This window comes from Pseudopipra pipra, chromosome 2 (assembly GCF_036250125.1).
Source record: "Pseudopipra pipra isolate bDixPip1 chromosome 2, bDixPip1.hap1, whole genome shotgun sequence".
Taxonomy (NCBI): domain Eukaryota; kingdom Metazoa; phylum Chordata; class Aves; order Passeriformes; family Pipridae; genus Pseudopipra; species Pseudopipra pipra.
Window position 1 is genome coordinate 48,495,241 of NC_087550.1, and position 12,930 is coordinate 48,508,170.

Here is a 12,930-nt window from a genome sequence, read left to right on the forward strand (position 1 = left end):
GGAGATGATAGAGTACAAAATCTGGGCTCCCAAAGCCCTCCCTCGTGGGAGGGAGCCAAAAGGACTGTGTTAGAACTGGTGTAAAATCCTCTGTATTTGAAAACACATACATACGTCTGTCCCAGAAAAAATATATTTTTTTCTTTGCAGGCCTCCCGCCATAGTTTTTACTTTCTTGGAATCTATAGATCTGGCCGAGAAATGTCAAAGGGGATGGGGTGTCAGCACAATTATGGCAGTGATTTCTACAAGGCAAGGAGATAAACCCATAAACTTCTCCTAATGGACCTGGAATTTTATTATTTATGGCTAATATATGCAGTGAGGCTTTAAATGCTTCCCTAGCCACGCTTGGTGTAATAAAGACATTCTTGAAGCAATATGAAAATGTTTAGAAACTCAAGGTTGGGTCCCACCCTCACCAGGCTGTCTATGCCTATTTCCACTTGTAAATCTATGTATCTTAAAAACAGTAGCAACCACTCTTCTAACCAGGACAGTTTTTGCTGTGTAACTTCTCAAGTCAGAGATCTGTGCTACAGTAAGAGTCTTTGCTGGGAGCAAAGACGTGATTGAAACAGCATCTAAAGTATTTGAAAATACTTTGTCCTGGGGATGTAGCTGGGAGTACTGTTGATTTTAACTTAGATTTAGTTAGATGTTGTCTCTTTGGGTTTTTTGTTTTATTTGTGGTTTGTTGTTTTTTTTTTTCCTCGCAGGTTGACTCGATTAACTGGCTGTCAATTCAGAAGGAACTTGGCAGATCTATTTTGCATTCGCCAAACCTCTTTACTGCACGTCATAAAGATTTCCTAGGTCCAGAAGCTGCACAAAAGACAACTGAGCAGCACAAAAATGTGACTCTGACAAGAGACTTCAAGCCTTCTGACAATGAATTTTCTACCGATCAGTTTCTAGTTTAAATACATAACTGAAGCATGCATAGTAGTTAACCTGATAGAGAAAAAAGAACTTTCTTATTAATTAGGACTGCCAAAAACCAGCAATCACCTGAAGCTTCAAAATGAGTGGTCCATTAATTCCAAACAAGTCATGTTATGCCCAGCTTCAGGACAACCACAGCGAAATAAGAAATAATAATGAAAGCTTAGTGAGTGTGGGGGATACTAATGCCAACCAAATTGTATCGAAAGTTAGAATTATTGATGAGGATGTTAAGAAACATGATTTGACAGATGAAAGTGGGAATATATATTCTGGAGGAACAGCGAAAGTTACTCATCTGCATGCAGAGCAGAATAAACTTCTAACCTTCAAAGACTCATGGACCTGTCACACCAGTGTACAGGAAAGTAAGCTGCCCTCCACCGCAAGCAAGGAAATGGGAAAAGACTGTAGGACCAGCGAAGTTAAGGATATATCAAGGCATATCAGGATTAGCCGAGGACAAAGTCTGTCCAATTTAAAAAGTAGCACAAATGATGCCAACCTGGAGGTTATTTCCAAAGGTGATGTTGACTTCCCCCAGAACTTTTCTAAGGGAAAAATGCCCAGGACTGTGGAGATGGAGAGAATAAAAAGGCTCTCCTTGGGAAGACCAAGTAAATTCTCTCCTCAGCCTGAAACATTTACAAAAGATTGCACTGGCCGTGTGTCATGTAAACGTCTGCTTTCTGCATCATTGGACTCCATCGACACATCTCACCATTTGATAGGAAATACAGAGAAATCACAGAAAACATCCACGGATCATTTTCTTGGGATGATGTTTCATCCACTTGACAATACCTCAGAGAAAAATACTGTATTTTATTCCAAATCATCTACCTCAGGGAACAAGAAAATAAATAAACTAGAAAATGTACCAAATGTTAACATTGAAAGCACACTGCATACTTCTCATTCTCAACATTCAGCTGTTAAGCTCAATGAGTTTGTTTGTAAATCAGAAGCACAATTAGGTCAGGGTGATAAAAGTAAAAAACTGGAGCTTAAAACTGCACCATCTTTACAATATAAAAATACATGTCCACAAAAGATAGAGAAAATTATGCTGGTAGAGTTCCTGAGGTGTCAAAGAGATGAAAATACTGCAGGGCAGGAACTGAAAAGCTCTGAGTCTGACACATCAAAATTTCAAGCATCCCATTTTGAAGACACCCATAATAAAGTAGAGGACCCATTGTCAAGCCAGGTGGTAACTTATCCTGATGACAAATTGCAAAGTGGTAATGTCACTATCAGTGGGAAAGGGAGAGGAAGCAATGACAGTGACAACAGGGCAATTAGCCAGGTTGGTGAGGAATATTTTACTGATGGAGAAGTGGAAACAATATTTCCACTCACCTGTGGTAGTAAATCCAGCGTCAAAGTGACACCTAGAAAAAATGAAAATTTGCATGAAGCTGACGCAGGTTGCGCTGAAACAGTTGGTGAACAAATGTCTCTTATACATAATATTAATCCACCTGACAGCAAAGCCTTGAAAGTTAATGAGAATAAACTGATGCTAGTCAAAGAAAGTACTGAGGATGCTGTTGTGCCTGCTTCTGATCTCTCTGATCATCACGGAGCGTGCAGTGCAGAGACAGTGTCAAACCAACAACCTGACAGCCACAACAGTGATGTGGAAACCTCAAGTGCTTCAGTTTCAAGTAAAAAAGCAGCTAATGCACAGAAACATCCTCCAGAGGAAGTACCCGAGAGCTGTAATGCTTCAACAAAGGCTGATGTCTTTTTATGTGTCCCAACTCCCGTGCGCCCAGTGGCAGCTCTGGATGTTAATGGTCAGCCCACGCTATCAAACAGTAATTTGAAGGACCTTTATGCCCTTCATGATGACAAACTGTCAGTCCTACCTCCCATTGACAGCACACAGTTGTTAAATATATCCCCTAAAGTGCCTATCAAGACTGCTTGCAGCAGCGCCATCCCAAAACCTATCCTAGTCCACCCCAAGGGCTCGCCCACAGATAAGGTGGGTGCAGACAGTGACTGCAGTGAAAAGCTGGAAGAAAATGTCGAGATGAAACCTGCCATACCCCGGCCCAAACCCGTGAGACCTAAAATCATCACATACATTAGGAGAAACCCTCGTTCGATAGAGCAGCTTGACCCCTTGTTTGCACCGGCAGGGCTGCCCTTCAGTAGCCCAGCATCCAGCATGCCCATCTCGACAGAACAGAAGGCATCCAACGGAGGGGAGGCAAAGCCCACCAGCATCCTGTATGACAAATTTAAACCTGATCTCCAGAAGCCAAGACTCTTTGGTTCTGGACTAGTGGTGTCAGGAATTAGGCCCCCGGGTCATCACTTTGGTCCAATGAGTGAGAAGTTTCTGCAGGAGGTAAGTTTCTGCAGCTTTGACAGCTGCTTTTGTATTCCAGGTGGTAATCATTTGCTTATTTGTTGCTGCCAGAAGTTGATTCTCAAACATCAAATAAGAAATAAATCCTAAATCAGGGCAATGTATGATCATCAGAAACAAACTTTACTGTTTCTGGCACAGACCCTGTTGCAATGTCTTAGCTGTGACTGGAAGTTGTCACTGTGCTCCTCCACTACTTTCCAGCAAATTGGTCACCTGCTAGTATTATAAATAAGGATGTCTAGAAAGGAAAAGACATGCTGAATTGGATAAATGGAATTTCTTTTTTTTTCCTAAAGAATAGCTTTGGGAAATGATTGTAATTTACCCACAGAGACTTTTCCTTCTTAGTGGGAAGGCTGGTGGGTTTTTGTAGACAGAGCACTAGAGGTCTAAGCTAATTCCCTTCTGTTTAGCTGTACTGAAACCCAGGGACTATCAGAGCTCTTGTTAGATTATATATATCATACAGAAAAAGATTTACTTTTGACTCATTTAAATGCTGTCTCTTACATTGACCTGCACCTCGAATAAGATTTCTCCTTTCCCTGGAAAGCCATCCTGAGCAGCCAAAAGGTGATGAAAATCCCTCTGCCTCCTGAAACCTCATCGTGTTTCTGCCTTGCTAAGTTGGGCAGGAGTTTTGGTTTCCTGAAATCCCTTCCGAGGGGTGAGCACAGTGGAGGAAGGACGAACTTGCATCATAGGTGGAGAAAGGACAGGGAAGAGGAAGCTACATTAAGGTCTGGCATGTGCCCTTGCATCTACTTCTTGGGACCTGTGATAGCTCAACAACCAGGCTTTTCGTATAAATACTGAAGATAACACAAGTGGTTTTAGTTTGAACAAGTCTTTTAAAAAAAGGTTATATTTTTTTGTTCTGTAACTCATGTGTTATTAAGGCTATTTTATTGCCTGCCTCATTCTACATACACTATTGATCCAAGGAATAACAAGGAATAACAAATTTGGTGACAGTGTTGACAACCAAAATTTGGCAAATACTCCAATTAAGATACTGTATGTGACTGTAGATTGACCCTCATGGCATGTTAACAGGCAATCTACTGAAGTGATCAAGGATTATAGTTATTTTCCCAAACACAGAAAGGACAGTGCCCACTGTCATTTTTACCTCTAACTTCCATTTTCAGCTCTGTCCCTTATATTTTGTGTCCAGAGGAGGAATTACTAAGGTCATCGGGAGTTTGTCTATACCAGCCGTTATCAGTATATCTTCATAATCACCTTGTGAGGTGAGGGAAAATTACTAAGGTATTATTGTTTAATGCCTGTCAATGGAAAATAAAGCCAAAATAACCCAGACTGTGCAGCTGTTTTGCTCTTTATAGGGTGACACGACCCTCTAAAGACCACAGGTGTCTATGACAGTTGGGGTTCAGATAAGCAGGCAGGATCAGCAGACACATGTGTGAGCAAAGGACAGATTTCTGTGCACAGCTGAGGAACATTTTTAGCTGGAGAAAGACTCAGGTTGTGGCAAGTCTGCAGCCTGGTTTTCTCTAGACTAGGGTTAGAAGTATGACACTTATGGGCTGGAGAAGATCCAAAGCATCTTCCCCAATTCCTCCAAGAAATATGACTTTTCATGGGTATTTCAATAAGGGAAAATCTAACCCAAGCAAACTGCTTGAAGCAACTTGAGAAGCTGAATTGACAGGAGGAGAGGCTGGGAAGGAAAACTCAAACTGTTGTTTGCGTTATGAGTTTGCATTAGCCCAGGAGTCAGGAGCTGATAACAGAAGGTGAAATTTGCTCTTTTGGGCTGCCACCCTAAAAGCAATAACCTTGCTGTCCTGCCAGTAAAAGGAATGCAAAGGGGACTGATTTGGCTCAGTGTGGATCAAAAGAAAGGAAAATGATCGATCCATGGAAGTGAACAGATGCTTAGAAGAGCAGCTGTGCACAGTATGAGTTCGTAGCAGATGAGTGATCTGTAATCCAAAAGAAACCAATTAGGATGGAGTGAGATCAAAATCATTGTGGTGAAGGGATAGTGTTGAAGACTCAGAGGTTTTGAAGACAAGGAGACTCTGTCAGTACGGCTGCTGTCTTGGTGAGAGAAAAAATCTCAGATTGACCAGTTTGCACATCCAATTTAAGCTTTGGAGAGCTTTGATTAGCATTTTATAGCTCTTTACATAGCTTTGATAGGGTTAATAGCTGCTATCAGTTAGACCTGTAATCTCTAAGCACCCTTCAGCTAACTAAGTGGTAAGAACAATAAAATATCCCTCCAGGTACCAGGAGCTAGAAGAACTAGGAAGGCGCTGTCTTGGACAGGAGACTCCAAAAAAAGACCTGGAGAACTCTATGAGAAAGACTTGGGGGCTGCCTCTGTGCAGTGGGGGGCCTGTAGGGCTCCTTGAGCTGCCTGTGCCAAAGTTCACTTAGGGCACTCAGAAAAAAATCCTAGGTCAGCCATGAAGGCACTCCAGCTGTTCTGAGAGACTGGGTCCATAGCAGAATTAAGGTTAAATGGGCAGAGACTTGCCTATGGCATTGGCAAGTGCTTTTCTTTGGAACCTTGGCATGATGTGCAGGTAGATCTTTTCATGCCTGTCTTCATTAAAAAAATCCCCAAAATCAAAAAAACCCAACCAACCACAAACAGCAACAAAAAACCCCCACCAAAAACACTACCGCTCAAGGTGAAATGAGAAATGCTTAACAAAACCAGTCGTTGCCCAGGGCAGATCGCTGCTGTCCATATGCTTCATCACAACGTGGGCTCCCCATCTCATCGTGGACCTTGTCCTCTTCTAGTCAGCACCAGTGGGTATTTGTGGTCACTTTGTGTTCCCAGTTGCCTCTACGTGAAGTAGCAGAGCAAATTGTAGCACCCAAAGACTATACCTGTTCTAGTGAACTAAACAGTGGAATCACATGGCCTCCAAGGCTCATGCGAGGTTGTCTGTACTGCAGGACTGGGAGCACACTCTCCAGCTCTACCAGCATGTGCTTACCCAGAGGCTGTTCCCAAGGACCAGCATGGATCAGCCTGGTCTGCAGAGTGAGATTTTACCCAACGGATGCAGTCCGTGCTCTGTCAGAGTGGTTGCTGGCTCACTTTACTCACTATTTTATGGCTGCTACCAAGAGCCCTTGTTCTAGTGGGGGTCTATAAGAAGGTCACCAGCCCTCCTGCCTGCCTCACCAAGGCTGCTCCTGCCCCATTCAACCACCTCTTTGGGTCCATTCCCCAGCACAGACATCTTTCTGCTCCGGAGAACATAGACTAAACTCTGTTGAAACGAAGGACCTGCCAAGGAAAAAGGAGCAGGGGAGTTGTTTTTGTATAGTCCAACCAACAATTTCTCCCCTTAATCTCATTATCTGACTTGCCTGAATCAATGTTGCCAACTCTTTTCCTGAAGAGTTCCCTGAAGCAGACACTTGACAAGCAAATTCTTGCTTGAGGCAATAATGTTGGACAGTGTTATAAACAAAGTAACATGAAGTAAGGTGTTGGGCATCTGTACCTGCTGGCCATGCTGCCAGCTCTGCTTGGGACTACCCAGCCTGGGGAAATTCCTGTATGCTCTAAGTATTTGCTGCAGACTTTCTGTCTCTTTCTGACAAATTCGTTATATCAGGTGTGTGTGGAATGAGCCGACAGCCACACACAAGAAAACTCTTGACTGACCTTATTCTTAGGGAACAGGCTGCAACAGATCTTTTCTTTAAAAGTCCCTGTACAAAAATCTAGTACAGAATGCTAACAGGTTTCATATTAATCCATATCTTTCTGAAGAGCTTTAAAATGGCAATAATTTTATACAAGTCTATTGAAACTGATTGAATTTTACACTTGGTGTATTCACAGATAAACAGAAAAGAAAAGATAACGTGTCTTCATAGCAAGTTTATGTCCCCCAAAACTCAGTTCTTCAAAAAGGAGCATCTAATTTTTGAGAGATATTTGTCTAAATTCAGTTGGACTTGATTATCTTAAGGATCTTTTCCAACCTAAATGATTCTGTTCTAAATCCTTTTCACTTCTCTCAGCTTGAGAAGATGTTTTATAATTGTGATTTATTATTTTTGTGTCCATGTTTGTTGCCCTTCTGTGTTACTCCTAGCATACTGTCAATAAAGGAAAAAAAAAGGGGGTAACAGGAGATTTGAATAAACCGACCCAGTTTATAAAAAAAGGCATGGTTTCTATATTTAAAGATTTTCTCTTTTCCTTATACTGAAATACTTGGCATTGGTTTTTTCACTACCACTTAAATATGAAATGATAGCATGCATAGTGTAATCTGATGGAAATAAATTTATCAGGGAGAGAGAAGATAACTAAGGCTTATCCAGAAAAACAATCTCATATCTAGAAGTTGAAAGGAAGAAGCCAAACATCTGCAGTCCAAGCCTAAAGAATCATATATACAGTAAAAAACTACATCCTAACTTGTGGAAATAGGTCATAGGAGTATAATAAAAAAGGAAACAGGAAGATCAAATGGCAGGAAATAGGACTGCAAGTGGAGGAAAAAATATAGAGCAAAAATACAAAGCTCAGTATTTGTTGCATCTGCCCTTCTAGTTCCTGTGCAGAGGCCTCAAAAAATCTATATTTAATAGTTTAAGGCCAGTCTTGTCTCTTAGCATATTAAAGATTTGCTAAATTAGGATTAAAGCTCTTGAAGGAGTTAGGATCAAAGCTTTTATAGCCAATGTTGAAGTGCATATTCTAATGCTTATAATTGCTAAATAGAAATTGATTTGGCATATTATATGCATCATAACTTACAGCAGAGTTAATTAATTGGCAGTTACATTTTTTCCTAGGTAGCCTGTGGCACTTTTTGATTAATTTTTAAACAAATTTAGTTCAGATTTCCTATTTCCTACGGCTTTTTTTTTTTTTATCCCCATGGCCTAAATGGGATGACTGAAAAAGTATTCATGAGCCCTTTCTACATTATGATGATATCGCATTTTATAAGAAAATGGTAGAGAAGTTGGACTCTGCTCAGAAGAACAAATGGTTCTTTGCAAATCTGAGAGATGAAAACCACTGACATTGCTCTGTGCTGTTGCCCTGAGTCATGAAGCAGCACAGCAAAGTGAGAGTCAGAGCCCAACTTGAGTGCAGAAAGATGCTAGGGCTGAATTGAAGAAGCAGGTCATTCCTTGGCTGCAAGTTCACTGCTGTGAGCCAGTTTGCTGGGAATACTTCCGGCTTGGGACTTACTGTGCTGTCCTCACAGTAAATGCCCATTAAAATACCGAGAGATTTGTCACTGATTTTAACAAAGCAGCATCTATTTGTGATAAATAGTAAATGTTTCACATCTGCAAATTTGTTTTTTTTTCTCCAGGGGCACATATTACAATGATTATTTGGAGTAAGAACATATAGACAGTTCTTTTTTTCTCATAGAAATGATTTGGCAATACAATTTCTCTGATAAAATGAACTTAAATACCTCCAGCTTTATTTTTAGCTGGCTAAAATAAAACCAACTTCTCCTGGAATTGTGTCCTGGTAAGAATATTTTAAATAACTTCTAATAAAAATTCTACTTACACAGTCTCTTGGTGTATCTACTTCTGTAACTAAAATAACCTTTTGTGATTTAACAGTAACATCATTTTCACTAATTGAAGATCTTCCATTTATCTGTTTTCTTTTGGGTTTTCTTTATTTGGGTTTAGTTGTATACTGGGTGTGTAATGTAGATAATTTCGGAGCTTGATTCATTTAGTAAGACCATCACTTTTTGGAAGTTTGGAGTGCTCTGAAGCCTGGATTCACAAGGAGGGAAATTTAGCCTTTATAAGCAATTTAGACCTCCACATTGTCTGCGTGTATCAATTTGTTGCATAATATCTGTGTTAATGATTTTTCTGTAGGTTGGGGAAAGGCCTGCGAAAGATGAGTTTTGCCCTCCACAATATACTCACTATGAGGTCCCACCAAGTTTTTATCGATCTGCCATGATACTCAAGCCACAGTTAGGACTGGGTGCAGTGTCCAGGTTACCATCTGCAAAGAGCAGGATTCTCATTGCGAGTCAAAGATCCTCAGGTAGCTGTCTCCATCAGCAAGGAGAAATAACAAATGCTCCCAACCTCTATCATCCTGATGCTTCAGGTAAAGTATGAACTTTCTTTCCTTTCCTTTTACTGTAGTCACTAATAAGATTTTTTTTCAGAAAGAAATATCACAAAATAAACAACATCTTGACCATCTTGATACTACAAAACTCCAACAGCTCTCTTTGAGATGTGTCTTTTTATCCTGCAGCAAGGCTGACTGAGGAGTCTGAAACTTGCGCAAAGGTTGTTTAGGAGGTCATTGCCAAAGGTGAATAATTTTCAATCATTCTCATTGTGCTCCTTTTTATCTTCCTCCATCTTGTAAGTGCCTCAAAAATCTTTGCTTTTGCCCTGCAGAAGATAACGGGATGTCTTCCTCCCTCATGAAGGCCCCATCATTTAATCTGGATTTGACATTCCCGCACCATGCTGTGCTCTGAAAGCCTGGGCAGTGTTCAAATGTGCCAGCAGAGACTTGATTCTCTGAAGCCCTGGTATACACCTCCTTAGAGACAACGTTTCTAATACCTTTTTCTTCTCAGTTACTGCCCAGCTCAGCACGACCCTGAGAAGAATTACAGGGGAGGGAAAAACAAGAGAAGAGTTGGAAGAAGTGTACAATGCCATAAAACAGAGATAATAATTACTTCTACAGGACACTTCTTGGTAGCCTGGAAAAGCTTTGAGGTTTTAACAATGCACATTTAAACAGCAACAACTTCAGAGACAACTGAAATCAGTAATTTCCGGAGTGAAACATAGCAGCTGTTTAACAGCCTACAAATCTGCAGAGATTTTTCTAAAACAGTCGTAAGGGCTTAAATAATTACTTGGCGTCATATGTTCCCTTCTCTTGTGCCAGGATAAGATTCCTTCTGATACTTGCTTATTTAACCTGTTCATGAAAAACTATTTATAAAAACTTTCAGTATGAGGTCCTGGAGCCTCTGAAAGCAGGACTGCTCTAATGCATTACCTTCTTTCCAGTTAAAAGTTTTCCCTAGTGTTTTGCCTAATCCCCTTTGTTGCAATTTACTTCCTCTTCTGTGTGGAGTGGTCGTGGTGTCTTCTTCTCTTTGCAGTTCTTTAAAAACTGTTACTCTCTCTCCTCACTGTCTATTTCTCCATACTAAGAAGCAGGAGAAATTTAGAGAAATTTAGAATGGAAATGCCTCAGAGTGTCTTGACTTTACCCTGAGAGGATAGTCTCCATCAGTAATACTAGTTGACAGGATTTGGGGTTTATCAGAAAATCAAATCAAATCTCTGTAACACAGTGCCTGTTGCGACTATCCTTTACTATCTGATCCTGCATCTGGAGTTTATCTACATCGATGCCATTAGCAGAAGCTGACCAAACTCAGCTGTATGTGACTTCTGAGACATTCCAAGATTGCAGGCTGGGTAGTAAACACCATTTCAGCCCCGTGACTTGAGTTCAGTCAGCATTAAACATGAGAATAGAGGTGCAGAGTGTAATTGGATCATAATTTCCATTTCAATGAAACTGCAAGAGGCTGTGAGTTCAGGATATGAATAGGGTAAGCTGTTGTATAACAGGAAACATTTTAGAAGATAGATATGAGAGAAATATACAAGCAGGACCTATTAACAAATAAACTGTCTTATCTGATCCTCAGAAATGAATGTCACCCTGATTTTTATTCATCCATCATCCATCCATTATCCACATTATCCTGCATCATTGATGATAGCGAACATGACCTTTCCTTAGCCACTTTTAATCCATATAGGAACTTCTCTTGTAAATGTTACTTTACTGTCTTCTTATATTATGTGATATTCTACAATCTAAACAGGACCAGCCTATAAGTCCTATTTATTGTCTTTAATAGTGCCTTTAAAAATGCCAGTGCATGAGAAGTATACATGAGGAAATTTGACTAGCTCTTAGTGTGATTTTATTCCACTGAAGTTGTATTTCCTAAAGTTTTCATATTTCTCAAAAGTTTTTTGTTCTTGTTATTTTTTTGATTATTTGTTTTGGAAGTCAAATTTAATTGATAACTTTCCATAATTTCCTTCGTAAAACTGTTATTTTGCTTGTTTCTCTTTAGTCTATTGATACCTTGCTAATAAAGATGCCTCATTGTAGTCCAATAATTTGTCCGTCATCTCTTTTCAGGATGCCAAAGTGTGTCTCATCTGGTGTTTGGGCTCTGACTGTTTCTATTGAATTGAAATTACCCAAGACTTGTTCTGGAGAGGTTGCTAATGTCTCTACTTTTCCACTGTCCACCTCAGGACACATTGTTTTCACTTCTGGCATCTCACCTTCCATTTTTCTTGCAAGAGGAAGAATGTGTTTATTTTTTCTGCAACATTTTATTCTGTTCCAAAGTACTTCTCACTGCTTTCTGTTGGTTCAATGCTTCCCTTTATTTATCTTTCCTATTCTGATATCTTATTTTGGTTTCTTTACATTCTTTTTTTTTGGCATTTGTTTCCCAATTATCCATTCAAGGTTGGCTTATAATCACCTTTTCCTTGACCAAAGCCTTTTTCCCTGTATACCTCAAATGACTTAACCTTTCTCTCAGCAGCATATAACTTCACAGGTCAGCTTAGCACTCTTTTTGTCTTTAGTACTGCCTTTTGAGAAGAATTAATTGCTCATGAAAGAGGCTGAAGTAACAGAAGATAGGACAAGACTGGTATAGGAGTGCAAAGGTAGCAGAGAACTAATTCCTATGCCTGAGCCCACAGCAGTGGACACAGACCAGAGATGAGTCCCTGATTGCCATGAAGGGGATGGAGGGGACAGCAACCCCTGGCATGCAACAGCAGTTGGGGTGCTGACTGGAGGGGCTTAGAGTAGGGCCAGGCACAGTTTAGCCAGTTGGGTTAAGGTATCTGACACCATTTTCAACCATTCTCCCTTAATTTGGCAATTAGTTGTAGTATTAAATTTTGATCTGCATTATTGGTTTTGATACAGTATTTGAAAAGCAGGATTAAACGCAGCTTTGATAGAGTCATATTTACAAACACAAGAAAATGAAATGCATGAACATATGGTCAGCATACTGGAAGCAGAGCCAGTAAGACTTGCTTGTGGGTGTTGTGGGATGTGAGGGCTTGGGTGACTGCAGCAAAAGCAGTTAGTGTAGGGGGTATTTTTGCCTTCAAGATTGCTAATCAGCATCTCCTGCAGCTTGATCCTGAGTTTTTAATCCAGTTTCCAATCCTAGCGATTTCAGTCCTGCCCTGAGGTAATGGAAACAGAAGGATCTAGCCAGTTGCCATCCAGTGACCATGGAGTCTTTTAAATGGAAATCACCATGTCACAGTATCGAGGACAGCAGCAGTGCCTCATAATGAGGATTTTATTTCCCTTTGCCCTACCATTCATAATGTAGCAATTTGGTTAAGTAGCACTGATAAACTGAGTGGTTTGGACCATGTATAATACTCATAAAACTGACTCTAAAGTAATTGATAATTAAATCTCTGAACTGCTGTGATAGACTGCAAGTACTACAAGTACATTAAAGGTTTTGTTAGTTTTAAATTAT

At 40.3% G+C, this 12,930-nt stretch overlaps 1 protein-coding gene across 3 annotated transcripts in view; it reads left to right on the forward strand.

The window, feature by feature from the left end:
* MTUS2 (microtubule associated scaffold protein 2) overlaps positions 1–12,930 on the forward strand; it is a 253,961-nt gene that overhangs the window by 79,321 nt on the left and 161,710 nt on the right. For all 3 annotated transcript variants that reach the window (XM_064645436.1, XM_064645438.1, XM_064645437.1), the window contains exons 2-3: positions 720–3,307; positions 9,209–9,449. In XM_064645436.1, the coding sequence (XP_064501506.1) occupies positions 1,025–3,307; positions 9,209–9,449 (2,524 nt within the window). In that variant the 5' untranslated portion in view covers positions 720–1,024. The remainder of the gene's footprint in view (positions 1–719; positions 3,308–9,208; positions 9,450–12,930) is intronic.